The sequence below is a fragment of the Labeo rohita genome, chromosome 24 (genome assembly GCF_022985175.1).
Source record: "Labeo rohita strain BAU-BD-2019 chromosome 24, IGBB_LRoh.1.0, whole genome shotgun sequence".
Classification (NCBI taxonomy): domain Eukaryota; kingdom Metazoa; phylum Chordata; class Actinopteri; order Cypriniformes; family Cyprinidae; genus Labeo; species Labeo rohita.
In genome coordinates, this window is record NC_066892.1 from 14228340 (window position 1) to 14251113 (window position 22774).

The 22774-nt window shown below is 33.2% G+C and overlaps 1 protein-coding gene across 1 annotated transcript in view; it reads left to right on the plus strand.

The window, feature by feature from the left end:
• Positions 1 to 22774, plus strand: part of vipr1b (vasoactive intestinal peptide receptor 1b) — a 71638-nt gene that overhangs the window by 14578 nt on the left and 34286 nt on the right. Inside the window, exons 2-3 of the mRNA XM_051098843.1 lie at positions 2897 to 2987; positions 10552 to 10662. Coding sequence (XP_050954800.1) covers positions 2897 to 2987; positions 10552 to 10662 — 202 coding nt within the window. The remainder of the gene's footprint in view (positions 1 to 2896; positions 2988 to 10551; positions 10663 to 22774) is intronic.

A 22774-nucleotide genomic window follows, 5' to 3' on the forward strand; every position in this document is an offset into this window, starting at 1 on the left:
TAATATAGCACCTAATTAAACCATGATTTTAAAATGTATGTTACTTAGAAACATGTAAGTAAATTATACAATAGATATCATGTAGACACCATATCTACATAATCAGTAAAGCAGTGCTCGCCCGAACACGGAGACTTCAATATTTGGTACACAATACACAATGACGTTCTGTGGTTCATTTCTGAGAATGTGTCATTTTTACTAGAAAATGAACTCCAGATGCAACAAAATCACAAGTTACTAAATCGAACAACAAAAACAATGATAAAACTGTGTAAATACAGCTGGAAAACAGGGGAAAGAAAAACAACATTATTAATAATTCATGCCCAGTTCATGAAGGGAACACCAGTATAAAAAAAACCTGAGTAGGTTTTACTTAATTTTATAACGTTTATATATATGCTTTAACATCTACAAGCTTAAATTAAGTACCAGTATAGAATTTACTACTTTTTTAAATTATTGCCTGAACTAAGTTTTTCATGTAGAAATTACATTTGTTTTTCTACAACACCACAGACTCATTTATAGTCAACTATTAAAAAGAACAGCTGAAAAAAAAAGTTTAAATTGTTACTGGTTTAAGTTTTTAGTTTGGAATAAGTGTAAAATGCTTAAAAACTGTACATTGAGGAGATTCATAAATGGCTTTAATAAATAGAATATTGATTACATTGTTAATGTAAAAATTTAAAATAGAATTGAATATTTTCTCTCACTGTAAGTAATGTTTATTTAACCAAGAAAATGTGACTGGGGCATGAAAAAAAAACATGTGAAGACATTGGCTTCTCATAGACCTATACAATAAAAACCTATCAATTATACAAATTTATTTTTGAAAAAAGGTCATTTTTAAGTAAAAGAAGCTATTTTATGTATATTTATGCATTTGTGTGAAAGAAGCTATATTATTATAATTATATAATGCATTTTCAGTATTTATTGTTTAAAATTAATTTTTATGACTGTCCATTTCCAGTTGAGCTGTAATTTTGTCAAAATATGTGAGAATATTATTTGACACACAAAAAAAGGGAAATTAGCCTTAGCAAGATAAAGGATTTGGCCAATTTACTCCAAAAATGTTACAAATTTCTGCCACTGTCAAGTCTATTACTGAATGCTGTTAAATACAACACTTCATTTGATGTTGAAAATGACACATCAATGAAAATCTAGGGGAAAAAAGGCTGCACACTGTAAAATACAATTTGTTGAGTCAACTTAAAATAATTTGTTACCTGGCTGTCTTAAAATTTTAAGTTCAGTCAACTCAAAAAAAAAGTTTATTCAACTTGAAATGTTAAGTTAGACTAAGTGACAAGATATTTGAGTTGATTCAACTTACCCAGCTTTTAAGTTTAACAAACACAAATATCTAAGTTGTCACTTAGTACAACTTAACATTTCAAGTTGACTAAACTTATTTGAGTTGACTGAACTTAAAATGTTAAGGCAGCAGGGTTATTTAATTATTTTAAGCTGACTCAACAAATTGTGTTTTTTTACAGTGTATATATTTGTATACATACATAATTCTGTTATATTGTAATACTTTTATTCAGCAGGGATGCATTATATTTTTTAAAACTGAGAGTAAAGGCATTTGAAGTGTTACAAAATCAGTTTCAAACTAATGCTGTTCTTTTGAACTTTCTATTAATTGAAAAATCCTGGAAAAAAGCATTACGGTTTCCACAAAAAAGCGTTAAGAATGTGTTTAGTATTAATAATATTAGCATTAAATAAGCATATTAGAATAATTTCTGAAGCTTTATTTAAACATTATTTTAGATGTTTTAATCAAATAAATGCAGCTTTAGTGAGCATAAGAAGCCTTTAAAAATGTAAAAGAAAAAATAATTCCAACAACAAACTTCTTTTTCCACCATCAACTGGTTATGAAAGCATTGACCAGAATTTATTTTGTAAATGTCTTCAGTGCTTTTGTCCACATTCAAGTGTGATTTGGCCCAACGAGGTCTAATACATAGAGGAAACCTGGTAAGTATTTCCATTCATGTCAGTGGCAGCAGTGCTCAACTAGCACTGATCTCAGCATAAGTACTTGAAAACAAACTTTCCACTTCTCACTAACCTGTTGTTCTAAGTCACTGATCTCAGGTCTCTCACATTGAGATGCACAGACACACACAAATGCAGACCCACGCACAACTACACCAAACAGAAGCACGCTCAAATACTAACTCAAGACAATAAACCCTGCACACCCAAAGACCATGACACAAACACCCACACACACAGCATTATTAACACTATGCAGTCGGTCCTGTCTATTACACCCCTCTTCCCCGGCACCATGTCTTCATTGACCTTCTCAAGCTGTTCGTTGGACTTTCACGTTCGTATTGACCCGCAGGCTGTCTGCCACTGACTGTCAGCATGAATTTGTCATTGACAGTGGACATCAGTGAGCAATCCGGCGATTACTCACTGGCCCCACGCGCCTTTTCTCCCCTACAGGCATGATATCATCTCCACAGCACAGCGACGGTCTTTTGTCCCCGTGCCACTAGCGTATAGACGTACGTTGGACTGTCAGATTGTCAATAAGAATTCTGTATGGGAAACTAAAAGTCGGTTAGGTAGTAGGTAGGATTTCTCAAGCAGTGGTTGATTTAATTCCCAGTAGGCCGTCGCTGTAAATATTTAGCCAAAATAAGCCCCCATGAGGTTCCGCTGCAATCCGTAAATATGCATATGAAATGAAAGCCTTACAAGATGAAAGCTGACACCTTAAAGTAATAGACTATCCTGAGAATATTATTGTGTTGAATCACTGAGACGAAAGAGATTGAAGCTTTGAAGGTTGTGATGTGCTTGAACAACTGAAATGTTCTCTCTCTCTTTCTCTCTGTCTCTTTTGCAGGTTGGTGCTGTTCAGATGTGTGAGGTGGTAAATGAGATTGAGCTGGCAAGAGCGAGGTGCGAGAATAAAACAGCAGGAAACGTCACATCAGGTGATATTCACAAAATGACATTGCTCTGTGCCATTTTCGCAGTCAATAAACAATTTCCCATTGGTGGGGAAAATAGATGTAACTGTAGATCACTGAGAGCTAATATTTGGTGCTAAAAAAAGGGCCAAAAACAAAAAGCATTTACATTCATATCTAGAATTATACTGAATGGGAAAAAAATCTAGTAGATCTCTAGTAGAGTAATAAGAGATGATAAAAATTTCATTACTGAATGGTGTTAAATACAACAATTCAATTTTGCAAAAAAAAAAAAAAAAAAAAAAAAAAAACAACACTTCATTTATATGTAAAAATTAGAAGAAAAAGTGTATATATTTGTACACAATGCACACAGAATTGTTAAGTAAATGAATACATTTATTCAGCATGAATGCATTAAATTTGTTAAAACTGACAGTAAAGGCATTTTACAAAACTATTTATTTCAAGCAAATAATAGTAATAATAATAACAGCACTAAAACTGCATATTCAAATGATTCTTAAAGGATCATGTGACACTGAAAGCTGGAGTAACAGCTGCTGAAAACCAAAAAAAAAGCATTTATTTATTATTTGTAAAAATACAACACTTCATTTATATGTAAAAATTAGAAGAAAAAGTATATATATATATATATATATATATATACACATACACATACATACATGTATACAATGCACACAGAATTGTTATATTTAAGTAAATAAATTGAAAAAATATAAAAATATAAAATAATGTAACAATATCTAAAATATATATTTTAAAAAATACACTACCAGTCAAATGCTTTTGAACAGTAAGATTTATTTATATTGTTTAAAATAACGGTTTCTATTAGAAAATATTTTAAAACGTAATTTATTCCTGTGATCAAAGCTGAATTTTCAGCATCATTACTTCAGTCTTTAGTGTCACATGATCCTTCAGAAATCACTCTAATATGCTGATTTGCTTTTCAAAAAACATTTTTTATTATTATTATTATTAGCAATATTTAAAACAGTTGAGTACATTTATTTCAGGATTGTTTTGATGAATAGAAAAAAAAACATTTTGTAAACCATTTAAAAGCTTGGAGTAAGTATAATTTAATAATAATTTAAAAATTATAGAAATGAATGCTTTTATTTAGCAAGGATGCTTTAAACTGAACAAAAATGACAATAACTGTTTGTTTATATGTTACAAAAGATTTCTATTTCAGACAAATGCTCCTCTTCTGAACTTTATATTCATCTGAAACTTAAAAAATTCAACTCAGATGTTTTCAACATAATAATAATAAATGTTCTTGAGCAGCAAATGAGGATATTAGAATAATTTCTGAAGGATCATGTGACACTGAAGACTGGAGTAATGATCCTAAAAATTCAGCTTTGAAGTCACAGGAATAAATTACTTTTTTAATATATATTCAAATAAAAAAGTTAGTTTAAAAAGTAAAATATTTCAAAATTTTGCTGTTTTTGCGGTTGGAATAAATAAATGCAAGCTTGGTGAGCAGAAGAGACGTCTTTAAAAACATTAAAAATCTTACTGTTCAAAAACTTTTGACTGGTAGTGTGTATATAAGCAATAGAGGATATATCAGAATTTCTCATATACACAAAATATATAAATTATTATTATATACATATGCAATTTATTTAAATAATGTATCATCAAAAATATATATACATATATATTAATGTATCATCCATCCAATGGTTTGAATATGAAAATGTAAAAAGAGAATCACTGTTTTCAAAGGCTGATTACCATCATCCTCATCAATGAGATGTATTATGCACATGCAGATGAGACCGCAAGCGTTCTGGCAAAATACTGATTCATCAGCCTAGCTGATTATTTTGGATTTTCAGCAAAGGGTCGAGGGAACACTGCTCCGCACATACGATATCCACAATTATCCAGAAGCTCCTTTGAGGTATGAAGTAGGTTATCCTCCACTGACTCATTCTTCAGGTTGACGAGGTGAACTGGCAATCAGGCATGAAAGACCATTTTTTTTTTGAAGTGGAAGGCAGCTGTAAAAGTCAGACCCCCATCATGGACAGGGAGTGGAATAAATGAAAGGATCTGTTGTGCCCACAAGCATTTCATGCAACTGTTTGAAGTAAAAGCCCTGTAGTGTCCATGTGTATTGTTCTAAGACAGACTTGAGAGTTTAAAAAAAATGCTTTTTACTTGCATTTTTTCAGTATCGTTTGATATGATATAACTAGACTTTTCAAATTTCAGATGTCTATTTGGATTGGGATGGAACGTAATATACAATTCTGACTTTTTCCCTCAGAATTGTGAGATATAAATTTGCTTGCAATTGTGAGTTAAATAGTCCAATTCTGGGGATAGCGCGTTTATATAAACTTGAGATATAAACTCAAAATTCTGAGTGAAAAAGTCACAACTGTGAGATATAAACTTGCAATTCTGAGAAAAAAAGTCAGAATTATGCTATATAAACTTGTGATTCTGAGAAAAAAAAACAGAATTGTGAGATATAAACTTGCAACTCTGAGAAAAAAACAAAACAATTGTGAGATATAAACTTTCGATTCGGAGATAAAAGTAAGAATTGTGAGTTTATATCTCGCAATTCTGATTTCATTTCTCAGAATGGCAAGTTTATATCTCACAATTCTCACAAAAAAGGTCAGAATTGTGAGTTTGTATCACGAAATTCTGAGAAAAGTTGCAATTACCTTAAAAAAATACTAATAATTATTCAGTGGTGGAAACAGGCTTTCATAACACTACAACACTAAAAAACTACAAAAAAACATTAATGCTGTAAAATAGCATTGTTATTATTATTTTACTTTTACATTTTAAACCTTTTAAACCTTTTAAAGTGTAATTTATTCCTTACGCAAAACTGAATTTTCAATATCATTACTCCAGTCTTTCTCCTGTCACATGATAATTTCAGAAATCATTCTAATATGCTGATTTGCTGCTCCAGAAACATTTATTATTATTATCAATGTTGAAAACAGTTGAGCCACCTAATACTTTTGTGGAAAATGTGACATTTTTTACAGGATTCTTTGATGATAAGAACAAAATAAATTTATTTTCATCTTGTTACATTATAAATGTGTTTACTGTCACTTTTGATTCATTTAATGTGTCCTCACTGAATAAAAGTATTCACTTCTATATATAAAAGTATATATTTCTTATATATATTTAAACAATAGTTTACATTTCAGTTTATTCACTTGGCAGTGATCGCTTTTATCCAACATTTATGTTTACAGTGCATTCTTGGTGTATATGTTACTCATTTGTGCTTTGAAACCAATGACCTTAGTGTTGCTAGCACCACTTAAGCTTCAGAATTAAAAAAGTAAAGCTGTAGATTTTTTTCTTAGGTAAAGAACATTAAGCATTAATTGGTAGGATTGACTCTCAAGGTTAAAGGATGAGCAGCTTGGAAGATAATGAATCTAGAGGGAATTTTTCTAACAATCTATGTCTACATCTTTAAAGGTCTGGTGGGACTTTCTGGTAGTTATTTCAATGATGTAAAATCAGTGCACTTGGTGAGATACTGGCGGTACCTGTTACTATTTTTACCGCAACACAACTCAGAAAATAAAATGCTGAAATCCATGCTGAGAAACTCCTTCAGTGGCTGCAGTGTCATGACAAGCGTTGGCATGTTTACATCCTGCCAGAATGGCATCTAGCGTTTCTTGTCTCTGCCGTTTGTAAGCTCTTTCAGTAGCTGTGGTCGACTAAAAGCCTCAAAGGCATCAGGGCTGAAGTGGAGAGAACAAAGACATGGTTCTTTAGGAAGTTTTATTCATCCAGAGGCATCTTCCAATTCCAATTCCAGTTCTCTCATCTTCTTATCTCTAGGAAAGCAGTTCTCTTGTTGCCCTTCAACTCAAAATTACAAGCAAAAGCCGCACAATGTGGCATTGTATCAGTATTTTATTTTCTGAGTTGTGTCGCATTAAAAATAGCAACAGGTGCACCAGTAGCTCACCGAGTGCAACCATTTTCCTTTATCGAAATGGTGTCCCACATAGTCTAAAATATGTCTAAAACAATGTGGATTTTTTTAAATAATGTAAATCTTAAAGTTTTCAACTACATATTTCTGTGAAAGACATCATGGCATACAGTATAAGTGTCATTCATTAACCACTTATTTGCAAAGCAAACATATACAGCTTACTGTAAGTTAGTGCAAGATTTACACATGAATGAGTTTATATTTGGGAAATAAGATGCCTTCAACCCACAACCCATCTGTAGGTAACTGTTACACATCAGTAGATGAGCTACACACGGTAAAAAACAATTTGTTGAGTCAACTTAAAATAATTTGTAACCTGGCTGCCTTAAAATTGTAAATTCAGTCAACTCAAAAAAGTTTATTCAACTTGAAATGTTAAAGTATACTAAGTGACAACTTAGATATTTGAGTTAAATCAACTTAAAATTTTAAGGCAGCAAATTTGACTTACCCATCTGTTACGTTTAGCAAACACAAATATCTAAGTTGTTAGTACAGCTTAACATTTTAAGTTGAATAAACTTATTTTAGTTGACTGAACTTAAAATTTTAAGGCAGCAGGGTAACAAATTATTTTAAGCTGTTTTTTCAGTGTAGTGTGGAAGACATTAAGTGGGATGATTGTTCCTTTGGGTTGTATAAAGGTTAAGGAGGGCAAGCACTGTTCCCTTCCCCCATATTTTAGGTGAAAAACCCTCATATGCACTGCTTAACTCAAGATAGGTTTCGTGTACATCAGGATGCAATCACATGCCTTCCATGAGCTTCAATCACTCAATCTAAACATTGAGACATGGATTACCATTACCATTTCCTTTATCCCTCAAAGAATATTAGGTTTTTAGTTTTGTATTTTTTTTTCTTTCAGCATTTTTACAACAATTCTATTCATCAACTGCAAGTTGAACTAAACTTGCAGAGCAAACCTCTAGAGCTAACCTGTATTGCACTGACTGAGGACTTAGAATTAGTGTAGTCAAAGAACCTACAGTGTATTTTCCCTTCAGATTTCCCTAGTCAGTGTGTTTAAACATAAAGAGCTTTCAGCAGCCAGACTCATTCGTTTGTCTGATTTAAATTTAAACTGCAATCCTGTGATGATTGAACTCAAATGTCTACAGTCTATGTGCTGACCCATCCTCACATCCATATAGCTTGTGTCTGAATGAGGTGGATTTTTAAACAGGCCACTTGCCTCTGGAACATTCCTCTGTAGCTTGGAGAGGACAAATAAGATAAACTAGCTGTCAGTTCTGCACATTCACAGTCAAGAGCCAACTCACCTCGCCTCATGAATCAGACAGATGCATTCTGGGGGCATGAGGAACATCATAAATATTCAAAATATTACTGGTAAAGCAATAAGCTGATACCATATCTCAGTTTATTGTGCTAACAGGTGTCCAACTGAAGGATGAGGGAAGTGGGAGTTTTAGAGCTCTTATGTTGGTTTTAAATAAACCCCAGTTAAATTTAGACAGCGTGTACTAGATTAATAAAAACACTGTGGAAATGAACCAGCAATACATTCGTAGAATTTTTCTGCAGGAAGTGTCTCGTTAAATTTAGCTGGAACACTGGATGTATCTATCCGTATAATTACATTGATTAATTGATTAATCCATGTTTTTGCACATGAAAATAGCAATTTAATGTAGCAAATAAATGCTAAAATAAACATTTATTTTTTGGTACAAGAAAATAATTGACTATGTGTGTATATATATATATATATATATACACACACACATTGAAGAAATTTATAATTTAAGAAATCTATAATTTCCTAAATTACAAGGTCACTGCTTAGTCCTATTTGAAGTTATCCTAACAGGAGTAGAAGGTCATTTTTTAAGCATATTTTTATAAATTAATTGTATTCTGAAACACAGTATAAAAAGCTTAAATGAGATATTTGAAAAAGAACTCTGATTAAAATAAGAGAACACTTACAGATACCTCCAAGTTACTGGTGTTAATTTGGCACCTGGTGCTAATTTCCTTAATTATATATGACAAACCCTATTTAACTGGCAGTATTCCTACAATTTTCACTAAGACTATGAGATAGCAGGAGGCTCTAAGGTGAGTGGTTGTCCAGATGAAGGCCAAAGGGATGACACTTTCAGCCACTGCAAGAGAAGTTGGTCATTCCAAAATATTGCAGGTGTACAGTGACACTAAATCATTTAAGTCCCACAAAAAGACTGGTCGTCCATGTAAGACAAATGCATGAGAAGACAGGATAATGCAGAGACTCTCAATGGGGAATGGGTTCAACACTGCAGCTGGAATTGCTTGCCAGTTCAGCGCTAAACAGCGTAAGGATCTGTCTCAGCATGTTTAAGAGAAGTTGGACTGAAAGTGCACTCTGCAGTGACCAAGCCACTTGTGGCAAACACTATTTAACTTGCAGCATTCCGCTGCAAGATGGCGGGCCACTCGAAAGTGACTGAAGTCCTGCGACAGGAGGTTGTCCAGATGAAGGCCTTGGGATTACTTTTTCAGCCACTGCAAGAGAAGTCAAGTCCCACAAAAAGCCTGGTCGTCCACATAAGACAAATGCACTAGAAGAAAAGAATGCAGAGACACTCAATAGGAAATCGGTTCAGCACTGCAGCTGGAATTGCCTGCCAGTTCAGTGCTGAACAGGGTAAAGATTTGTCTCAAGACGTTTAAGAAGAAGTCAGACTGAAAGCACACTCTTAATCACCAGAAAGAATCAAAACGCTAAGCTCATCTTTGCTGAGAAGCATTTTGTGTGGAGAGAGGAGAACTCGTCCAAAGTTCACTTAAGTGAGGAAAGCAAGTTCAGTTTATTTGGGTCTGATGGGAAACATTTTGTTCTGTGCGAAGCAAAGACTGAAGCCCAAGTGCGTAAAGAAGACCATTAAAGGTGGTGGAGGAAGTGTCATGGTTTGGGGGATGTTTTTTTCCTCAGCAGGAGTTGGGAGTCACACTGCAAAACTGATAAAGCAGTTCCTTGATGCTAAGAACATTGAAATAATGAAATGGCCGACCCCTGGTCCTGATCTAAACCTAACTGAAAATCACTGGAAATCCTTGGCGACAAAGTTATAGCTAAAAAAACCCACTAGAGTTACCAAACTATGGAAGAGAGTGAAAGGAGAGTGGACCAAGATCACACCACCGCAGTGTGAGAAACTGGTGATGTCCCGCAGCTGCAGATGTGCTGAAGACATTCAAAACAAGGGCCTCTACACTTCCTACTAATTTCTGACAGCTGTAACCCTCTAAAATTTTAGTTGTAATCTTCTTTCAAGCTGCAGTGGTTACTGGTTTCTAATTTTGATCACTGTGTTTATCACGAAATAAAGTTTTTGTTGAAATGGATATTTTGTCAAACATGTTAGTAGAACAGTGGTACACCTACAGCTAATATTCCTTCAAATTTTCAGCAAAGAAGATTAACAGTATTTCAGAATTTTGTTAGGGTATTATATGTATTCAGTGATGATATTTATATGATATTGAGTTAATGCTAAGCACTACTCTTTATTCTTTTGCCAGGCTGCAAAGGGATGTGGGATATTATTGCTTGCTGGCCATCAGCCAAAGTTGGGGAACATGTGGTTATTCCCTGTCCAATTTACTTCAGACACTTCTCTGATCATCATGAGGGTAAGTTGAAACCACCACTGAAACATTTGATGAACTTTAAGGCTTTAAGCAACAGCTGCAACTCTTGAAGAAAAGTGCAGAGTGTCTTTTGTCATTTTGTAAGCCTCAGTCATGGGCTGTCATGGACTGTCACGTCACTGTAAATCTAAAAGGTCTGAGGCACTTTAGTGTCTGAAGTTGTTCAGAAGCTAATGTGAAACTCCCACATACTCGCTGGAGTAGTTTCTTTGATATCAGACTTCTCAAGGCAAAGTGATGAGCTTGGGAAAATGATAAGTCTAAAATAAGCCCTTAATTGTCAGAAAGTAAAACAAAACCAGTTTTCCCCCTCAAGCAAATTGCATTTTAATGCTATGTTGTCAACAATGTACAAGCTGCTAAAAACATTCTAACATGTTTGCAGAATGCAATACAGCTGGTGAATGTGCGTTACATTTTATATGCAGAACCACTGCTTTGAGTGGATGGAATGACTAATTCATTAGGAGGCAAATCAGACCTATTGATTGAGTATGTACCATTAGGTCACTTGTTTATCTGATAATTCTGTCTCGGCCACATCACACCAGAAACTATTAATTAAACTCATTAAAAGTCTGGCAGCATACCAAGTTCAACAGGCTTACATTGCCCATATACAAAGGATGCCTAACACCATGTCCTAACTACATGTGATGCAACAAGATTCCAGCAACAAGCAATTTGGCTGTCCACACCAGACATGACGCGACACCTCAATGCGACAGAGTGACTCAAATATCACAGCCATTCAGAAGCGAGAACTGCACTGCACTCCCAACAAAAAGGACAAGTATATAATCTAAATCATAAACATTAAACCTTTTTAACTAAAAGTACAAGACGCCATCTTTGTTATGGAATACGGTTGTTGGTTCACACTGAGTTTACAGTTTTAACGTACATACTTGCTTTATTTTCAAGATCTGAGGTAAACTATTTGTTGTTGCTTTCAGTATGGCTATAAGGGTCACAAAATTATATTCAAACTCACATTAGAGAGTTTTAACACTGAATAAAGCACGTAATCAGTACTTGAGATTATAATTGTCATAGTTTGTATGTTGTTGTTCCAGATGTGATGCTGCAGAAATAGTCTAAAATGGGGAAATTTACCGTGTCTAAAATAGAAATTTCGCATGTTGCTGTTGTGGCTAGATAGAACAAAAACTCCAAATAACATGGAAAAGATACCTTTTATTGCATGTAGTTAGGACACAATGTTTGTGCAGTTATATACATCTATTTTAATTTCTATTTTAAAAAATTTATATTTATCTACAGTTTTTATACAGATTTATTTTGTCACTTTAAGTTTTTGTGACGATTAAGCCTAGTTACTAAGCTTAATCGTGATCAGAATTTTAAGTTCTTAATTTTAAGCAATTATAAAATTCTTAGTTTTAAATTCTATAGAACATGTTATGACATGTTACACATATTAAATACCCTAATTTTTATTTTAACTATATATATAATTGGGTTTCTATGGAAGCCTGTTTCCACCACTGAATAAAAAAAAAAAAAAAAGGTCATTGCGATCTCACAATTTACTTGAGTTTACACCTCACAATTCTGACTTTAGAACTGTGTGATATAAACGTATGTTTTTTCCCCCATCAAAATTGGACTTTATAACTTGCAATTGCGAGTTTATATCTCACAATTCTGAGAAAAAAGTCAGAACTGCGAGGAAAAAGACTTGGACTTTATTTTTTGCAATTGCATGTTTATGTCACAGAATTCTAACTTTATAACTTGCAATTCTGAGTTTATATCTCACAATTCTGAGAAAAAAAAAGGATGAGAAAGAATTGTGAGAAAAAAGTCAGAATTATGAGATACAAACTCGTATTTAATTCTCGCAGTTGCAAGTTTATATCACACAATTTTAACTTTAACTTGCAATCGTGAGTTTATGTCACGCAATTCTGAGAATAAAGTCAGAATTGTGAGTTTACAATATATTTCGTAATTCTGACTTTATAACTCGCAATTGACCAATTCTGACTTTATTTCTTGCAATCGCAAGTTTATATCACGTAATTCTAACTTTATAACTTGCAATTGCGAGTTTATATCTCACAAGTCTGAGAAAGAAGTCAGAACTGCGAGAAAAAAGTCAGAATTATGATATAAATTCACATTTGCACAATGTGAGCAAATGTGACTTTATTTCTCACAATTGCAAGTTTATATCATGCAATTCTGAGAAAAAAGTCAGAATTGTGAGTTTACAGTATATCTCGTAATTCTGACTTTAGAACTCGCAGTTGCGCAATTCTGACTATTATTTCTTGTAATTACAAGTTTATATCACGTAATTCAAACTTTATAACTTGCAATCGCGAGTTTATATCTCACAAGTCTGAGAAAGAAGTCAGAACTGCGAGAAAAAAGTCAGAATTATGATATAAACTCACATTTGCACAACTCTGACTTTATTTCTCGCAGTTGCAAGTTTATATCATGCAGTTCTAACTTTATAACTTGTAATCATGAGTTTATATCATGCACGTCTTGAGAAACAGAAATATATATATTTTTTTATTCTGTGGCAGAAGCAGGCTTCCATACGTTTCCTTATGCATAATATAAACTCAACACAAACAGGTTAAAACAACAGGCACAATAAAATAATAATAATAATATTAATAATAACAAATAGTCCTATTTTATACCCAGCATTGTATTTGTCATACACCTGTCTGAGATCACTATAGTAAAAATCTTTTCATAGTCATAATTTTTAAAGGCAAAAAAAAAAAAAGCATTTTATTTATACCAGTAGCCTCAGACTTTTAAATCCCACTGCAAATGTAAACTGCTACTCCATTGTAGATTAACTGTTGAAGACACTAGGTAACGTTCATCAAATCTGAAATGTTGCAGGTACATCTAATTTTGCAAAAATGCAGAATGTGCCTCAGGTACAATCTATTGGAAAACAATGTCGATTATAAATAATGGAAATACAGCCTCTGTGTTGGAGGATATAAAGTGTTTCTGCGGTGATGAAAGAGGGCTGAAAAAGAAAGCACATCTGCTTTGAGGAGCTTTGAACACACTGAACACTTTAGGAATGACCAGCTGTGAGAATGTAAGTACGATTCTGTAATTTTTCTTTGAAATGCCTTTTTTCTTTTTTTTTTCCAACTTGTTCATTCAGTGCAGCAGCTAGTTATATGAAACTGTCGATAGAGGACCACTGTGTGGTCAAAGTAGTTCCTAGCTGAAGATACAGCCCCTTTGTTTAGCACAGAGGTTTAAAATCACTGCCGTGTGAGACATTTCTAGGCTAAAGGAACATTGGAGAAATGAGTTTGAAAGTGTTGTGACGTTGAAGAGCCAGTGCTGATGACTCAAACATAAATCTGAGATGTTAGCAACCAAGAGACAGATAACGGAGTGTTACTTCTCTGGGAAATGGACACTTTTATCTCTCAGGGGTCGCTTTGTATTATATCAAACAGACTTCAGGTTTTTTCCTTTTTGTTAGATGAAGGTCACTTTAATAAAGGTCATTTTTTGCTATTTTTTTCTCATTTCTTTTACTCTTTTCTCAGACACTGAAGGTTCAGCGTCTATTTATAGTGTAGGGGGCAGCACACTTCGGATTCTAGACAGCATTTGATTGGATAGAAACTTTGATGAGAATGGTGATGTCATTAAAATCGTTTATCCATCCGGAAGTTAGAGATTTAAGTTAGTTATGAATGCTTACATCTTTTAAATGCGAATTACTAATAACTTTAAGGCTAACATATTCATACTAAAAGCCAAAAAATCATGGGGGACTTCAAAATGTTGAGATGTTCAGTTTTTTGTTATAATACACTACTAGTCAAAAGCTTTTGATTCTAAAGATTCTTCATGTTTTTTAAAGAACAATACAGCAAAAACAGTAATATTGTGACATATCATATTTTTATTGTTTAAAACAACTGCTTCCTGTTTGAATATATTTTATATCTGTGATCTAAACAAACATTTCAGCATCATTACTCAGTCTCACATGATCGTTCAGAAATCATTCTAATATGCTGATTTGTTTTGTTATGATTATTACTGATATTTAAAACAGTTAAGTAAATTTTTTCAGAATTCTTTAATGATCAGCAATTATCTGAAATAAAAAGCTTTTGTAACATTATACACTATACAATTTAAAAGTTTTGATTTTTTGGGGAAAAAAAAATGATAGAAATTAATACTTTCATTTAGCAAGGATACTTTAAATTGATCAAAAGTGATGATAAATACATTTATACTGTTACAAAAGATTTCTATTTCAGATAAATGTTGTTCTTCTGAACTTTCTATTCAACAAAGAAACCTGAAAAAAATCTATTCAGCATTCAACATAATAATAATAATAATAATAATACTTTTTTTTTTTGAGCAGCAAATCAGAATATTAGAATGATTTCTGAAGGATGGAGGATCTGGAGTAATGATGCTAAAAATTCAGCTTTGAAACGACAGGAATAAATTACATTTTAAAATTGATTCAAATAGAAAACCATTATTTTAAATAGTAAAAATATTTCACAGTTTTACCATTTTTGCTATACACTGTAAAACCCAATAGTTTACCTTACTTAGTTACAATTAGTTATCTTTACTTAGTTACTATACTTACTAGGTTTTATTAAGTTACAGCTACTTTCAAGGCAAATAAAACAATTTACTTACTTGCTTTGAGTGATGTTTACTTAAAATATTCAAGTATCCACAAAGAAACCAATGACATTAATAAACCAGTGAGAGGCAGCAGTGCACTAATATGTTGCTAATGTGCAACATGACAACAGAAGAAGAAGAAAAGAAAGTTTTTGAGATGCGGCAATTTTTAGTAGACTTTTCACTCACATCTTTTTCACTATTTGAATTCACTCATTTCCCAAAGTCATCTTGAATGTTGAATTTTCAATACAACTGAAATATTTGGCTGACTTCATAAATTAATGTTGATTTTCCTGAAAAGGTGTTTTTTTTTTTTTTTTTTTTTTTTTTTTTTAATACTCACCATTATAGTGAATAGTGTTACTTTTGGTTGGGCACTTGGAACTTTGTTTATATTACTATAGTTTTTTTTCTGTTGTTGCAACAATGCAGCATGAAATCAGAGTTCTTTGATTTCAAAGAAAGAAAAGTAATAAATAGATTGCTCTTAGAAGGTGATCTATATTCTAATTAAATCATTAAGTTGAGTGTTTTTCATGCTGATTAATGATTTTTTTTTACAATTTTAGTGTTTTTCTTTTTTTTATGAACACTATAAGAAGCTTTTAACTGCATTGATATAATCTTTTAATATTTGGGGTAATGTGCGTGAGTCACACACAGACTTCAACATTCAGCATGTGAATCACAACAATGGTTACAACTCAATTTTATTTATTTTTATTAACTATCAATAACCATTTTATGAGCTTTTTTTGTTTGTTTTTTGTTGTGCTACTACTGACACATGACAGCAAATGAAATTGGCAAATACAAACAACAACAGTAAAGCAAAGCAATTGCATAATTTATTCATGTCGCAATGCACTCTGGGAGTCAGTGAGTAGCTATACTAAGTCAAGAGTAAACCTAAAGTAAAGAATCAAGTACTCTCAACAGTTTTTTGTTAGTTACTACAACTCTTGTGTAAGTAAACTATACTAAGTAAGCATTTGTCAGTACAACATACTATTCCTATTTCACTTTACTTAATCAGTAATCAGTTTCCACGCTTTTTACAAGTAAAGTCAACTAATTACATTTTACAGTGTACTTTGGATCAAATAAATGCAGATTTGGTGAGCAGAAGAGACTTTAATAAAAAAAAAATCTTACTATTCAAAAGCTTTTGACTGACAGGTTATATTTTTAAGTTTAGTTTACAAATATATCAAACGTTCTTCTCACCCAAGACTATACAAGTACACTGTAAAATGTAATTAGTTGACTTTACTTGTAAAAAGCGTGGAAACTGATTACCTTAAAAAAACTAAGTAAAGTGAAATAGGAATAGTATGTTGTACTGACAAATGTAAATTGTTTTATTTGCCTTGAAAGTAGCTGTAACTTAATAAAACCTAGTAAGTATAGTAACTAAGTAAAGATAACTAATTGTAACTAAGTAAGGTAAACTATTGGGTTTTACAGTGTACAGTCATAGTCTGCTCATGTATTTAAGATGTATTACTCAAGTATTCACTGAGGTGCTCAACCTCAACATTTAATTAAAGTGAAGGCTTTAGTCTTACTCTTGTTATGTCATTCAGTCCTTTCAGGAGTGCATAATTAATGAATATTTGATTAATGAGCCACAGTATGTCACTGTGCTTTTTTTAGTGCTTGTTGATTATATATATATATATATATATATATCACAAAGCATTAGTTGATTCAATCATCTAGCACTACTTGTTTCATATGCAGCCAAGTGTGAAGGTGGCCACATTCGAGTGCCTCTGAATATGTAATCATATGTATTGATCTTTCACTGAAAGTAGATCAGTCTTGCATACCATAGCTGTTATGACTCCCCACAGCCAAATACTGAAGCCCCTCCGGTGTTTCCACATCTTTTGATGAGCAACAGAGCTCGGTTAAATGAAAAAGAACAGAGTTACCATCTGCGCCCTGGTTTGTAGACATTTAGCTGTGCTGTTCTGAGCAATGTATGAACTTTCACCTCACTGGCTTTTAGTACCAGAATAATATAGTTGTGTTCTGATTGACTTAATAGCAGCAAAAGTGTTTTGCAATACAATATGAACGCAAAGTACACTGTAGTTATTTTTTGATGTAAGTACATAGTAGTTAAGGCCACATAATAAAGTATAAAGTGGGACCACACTTTATTTATTCTATATTTCTATATAGTAAGTACATGTTGTTAATTAATATTACTTAGTACTATTTGATGTTTGCAATGATTATAATCAGGTTCATGAATGTGAGGTGAAGTATAGGTCAGTGCAAAGAAGGTCAATGCAACACTGAACCTTTTATCACATTTATTATATCCAAATTTCATGTTCTACTCAGATGGTGTGCAGTGACCGCTGAATTATTTTCCACTTCCTGTGAGATGATGTATTATTTCCTATGACATCTGCAGTGTCTTTTGAAATGTAGCTTCCCTATATTGGAGAGTTTAATATAGTCGAACATCCTGCAAAGTTCATTTCAAATGGCACTTTTGCAAATGAAACATACTGTACTGCTGCTACTGGTGCAGTACTATTCAGGAGCAATTTCTTTTACTTAAGTCCCACACATTTCTGATGGATTCAGTTAAAGCATACAAGCACAGTACAATGCTCTCTCTGAATGGAAAAGGACAGATTATGCTTTTCAGAATAAGAAAAGTCTGTTCGTAGTTCAATACTAAGGATTAATGTGGCGTTCTGGATTTGCTTCATGGGATCTCTGTGGCTTACGACAAAGCCCGAGGTCCACTGGAATAATGTGTGAGGATGGATATATTGCATGTGGGTGTTTGCACACGTTGATAAATGCGAGATGGTTGGCGTCAACCTTATATGACAAACAAAGCTTACACTAAAAGCCACAAGTAAACATCCCCTTCAATAAATTTGCACAAGCTTTCAGGTGCTGGTTTTTGCTTAAGTAACATGTTTGTATAAATGCAATGTGTTACGATTTAGATTTTAAATCCATGTCTTTTTGATAAATCACAACAATATGCATATCAGATGAAGCGGGGAGTAGCATCAGGTATTAGATGGATTAGATTATAGGGAGTGAAAAAGAATCTTAATCCTACATGATAAGCATGATGCAGCTTTCATTATTAATGTTATAATTTATTCAAAATAAAGGTTAAAATATTTTGCTGAGGGTAACAATTACTGCAAGCATCTCAGATGAGATGTTGTGCACTCTTGGATTATTGGAATGAGATTTTCCATCTAAAAGAAGAAAAATGCATGCATGTCAAGCAGTCAACTGGATTTCAAGCAGGTGACTGTTTTCAAATTGTTTTAGATGGGATAATTCAACATTTGATTATGATGTCAGGATTATCTGATCAGCGCTTCACACTTGCAAAGAAAAAATAATCCTGTTATTTCTGGTCTATTCTGACAATGTTCTGTCAGTTTGTCTCGATTATTTGCATTTTGCTTGCAAGATTTTAAAGAAGAATGATAATCTATTAAAAGCATGTCGTTTTGTGTCACAGATTTTAGATGAGAATGTACTTATTTAGACTTTAAAAATGTGGTGTGTTAATAAAGATATTGTAATTTGATAGAATTTGAAAGAACGAGTCTCAATAATCTATTATTTGTCCCAGAGCAAATAGTTCTGGCTGAGGGCAAAACCTCATAATGCTATATTTGTAACTTAAATGCTGTATATCAGAGCGCTGCCTTCATACTTTTAACTGAATTTCCTAGCATTTCCTACCTTTTATGATGGCTGTTGTTGCTTATTAAAAATTATTATTTAATAAATAATATTTATTATATAGCTGCAAGTAGCGATTACTAGGGTTCAAGCGCTTTAAGACATTTAGGCACATATGAAAAAGACATTACATATTATATAGCAAGCTTGCATCCACCTAAATCAATAATTAATAAAGCATTCTTTGCAAATCCCGGTCATTTACCATAGAAATATGATGTTTTTCAATGTTTATGACTGTTATAGCGCCAGCTGTGGTCCCATCTACCTAAAACTTTGCATGCTTGTTTAGAATCACCTGTCTGATGTGCTCACCACTTTTTGTGAAGTTTTGAGTTTTTGTTTAGGCTTTATAGGATTTTGGGTATATTTCGACAAGCCCCTTTTCTAAATGACCCTATTATAGCTTTCCAAAGGGTAAATTTTAGCATATTTTTGATAATTATTGACCTAGAGAATCCAGATAATTGCACTGCAGTGGTTTATTCCAGATTGCGTGAAAAACCTAGGACTAGTTTGCAAAACTTAGGGTTTTTTTTTTTTTTACATTTTCTCAATCATTTAACAAACAGTTTGATTGACAGTAGTGGTTCTAGAGGCATATTTTTTGATATACACAAATGTACTTATAGATGCTTGTGGCAATTTTTGATAAAGACTGTGCATACTTATTTTCACGTCGACAGGACAAACGGTTGCATATGCCCATTATGGTTTTTTTTTTTTCTCTCTTATAGCTCTGCAACTTTTTTGTGTGACCTCAGATACAGCTCTCACATATGTGTTGCGAGTTTAGCAAAGATATCTCATTCCGTTCAAAAGTTGTAGCCATTTTAGTAAAGGCAGCTTTGGTGTTTTGGTGTCCCTTTGTGACAGTGGGTCGAAAGTCAATTTTTTTTTTTTATTTGAATTAAAATTGATATTCACTTTCTAGATAATCTTCCTGCACTGGTTTGGACCCGATCGGGGTAAAAACCCTAAGACTAGTTTGCAAAAGTAGGGTTTTTAAAAAAAAATGGAAAAAAAAAACAAAAAATTTGCCTGGTGACAAACCGAATCCAAGGCATGAGTTTTGTCCAGCGAGAGCCAAGGATTCCAACAACATAAGCATAAACATGAGCGATTCTGTACTTTTGATCACTGTAGCGCCCCTGTAAGGCCAACTGGGGCGAGCCTTGGTCACATTGTAGGCGGTGTGAGTACTACCATCCCTCCAAGTTTCAAGTCTCTACGACTTATGGTTTGGTCTGTTCAATCAGTTTTACATGGAGATTGGCCATTCTAACAATTACAATAGGGTTTCAGCTATCTATCTATCTTCCATTTTTTCTAGACCAGTGAGTTACACTTCAACAGTAAAATATAATACAATCACAAAACATCCCAAATCTATACAAACCACCAAATAAGTCAAAAAAATAAGTACCTGCAGGTTTTAGTAGTCTACAGTCTTCCCTTAGTTTCCATTCTGATTCTTACAATTGCTTCACTTTTAATCTATAATTTTATTAGGCTGCTGTTTTTTTTCCATATTTTATTTTCGACTAAGTGAACCGTATGACTGTCAGTAACAGAATCACTTTAATTGATGTTAATCATGAATTAATGTTCATACGTATTAATCATTTCATTAATCATTGCAGAGCTGATTAATTTTTCACTACTTTAATCATGGTGCATTCCGTTAATTAATTTATTTAGGTCTGCCTTCTTTATGAGCCATTCAACCAGTTAATTTGCAGACACAGAAAGCTTCACGTTCCAGAGAAATGCTGATTTTGTTGCTTTGACATGCTGAAACTGATACGTACCATTATTTATTTTTATTGCGCCTCTTTCAAATAATGAATGAACAGATCAATACACATTAAATGAACAATAAAACTTTCAAGAGCTTATTAGAGGAACAAAATATAATAATGACAAAAAATATTGCCTTTGATTAATTATATGGGATGTAATATGGAGTAAGAGGTTTTAGAAACAGAGAAGTCTTGCATGTCTTCCAATTAAACTTCTTTTTTTAAATTCTGACTGAGGCACTAAAAGATCAGTGAAATGTTGTTGTTGTTTTATTTTTTTTGATTATGCCAGTACAGATTTATGTTGTTTACCCAATGCTTCCCAGGGTGAGTCGGAAACCAAAACTAGACAAAACAATGGCCTATTAATTTTTAACATGTAGATAGAAAAGTGGAGCTTGTTGTCATTTCCCTTCTCACCTTCAGATTTAGTCCAAAGTGTGATATGCAACTTGCATTAAGATTTTTGTGAGTTACAAATTCCTGTCGAAAAAGAGCTATTTCCAGCATTTGGAAAACCTGAATACCTGCACCTGTACATGCAAGTATGATTCATTCAGGAGCAGACATCATTGTTATATAGGTGGAGGTCGCTTCCTGTCGGGGCAGGCACGGGTGGTCTTTGTGCGTCAATTTGACGCATTCAAGTTGTTTCTGCTGCCATTTTTTCCTTCGGAAAGTAATTTTTGGGTTTTTAAAAGTGTTTTTCCACTTTAGAGCTCTTCTCTACAGCTCTATTCAGTGTTCATTTTGTAATGTTATGAAACAGCTTCTTTCAGCATTCACATAACAAGCATGCTGAAGAAAACCCACATGGGAACTCATTCACCTACAGGCTTTTTAATTCAAACCTGAGTGAAATTGATTGGTTTGTTTTGGATCAATACATGGCATTGTAACATGGGACCCGCTATGAATGCACTGAGGAGGAACTAAGTGTCCTTCCTTCTCAAGTATACATCATATTTTTCAAACTCTGTCGACCATAAGACAATGCTCTCACTAAATGAATCATCCTTGTAGGATACCTACACCTAGTCCTTGAATGCCCCCTTTATTATACGGAAGGATTTTGGATGAGTCAGATTGTGGTATAATTTAAATTCTCTGTGTTTTCAATAATGTAACAGTAGCTATAATTACTATAGCTTTTCCAGTAACAAGCTAATCTTTTCCAGTGAGTATAGACCAATTTGGAGTAGACATCACAGTTACGTCATGCATTGTGGTGGCAGAAAGATGCTGGTAACAAGTGGAGGGAAATGGGTAAAATCCATTTAATAAGAGAAAAATGTATTGTTGTGTCTTTGGATAGAATACTGTCATCAAAGAGGCCATTTGAAGCCAAACGCAGATGTTTAAACAGACTGTGGATGAATCCTGCTATGATTATTCTACTTTTAAAGCATAAATTTGATTTAAACAATAGGTCTACATAATATTCACATATGCAGTTCATAGGGAACTTATTATTTTAGCCCTACAGCTACAGCATGCAATACTATTTAAACCTATAACATTTGACATTTACCTATTTTACCTCACAATTCTGACTTTTTTTCTTGAAATACAAGTTTATATTTCATATTTTGGACTTTATAACTCGATTTAACTCAACAACAGCGAGTTTGTCAATTCTGAGGGGAAAAAAAAAAACAGAAGTGTGTCATAAAACTCATGATTCTGAGCCGAGGGTTGACTCACGATCAGAATTGTCAGAATAAAGTCCGAATTTTGAACTCAGTTCTTTTAAACAGAATTATAAACTCAAATGTACCTTTATTTAAGCTTTTATTCTATGGTTTCCATAGACCTCTACTTGAAAACAACTGCCACCAGATGAGCTCCGCCCACAAAAAACGTCA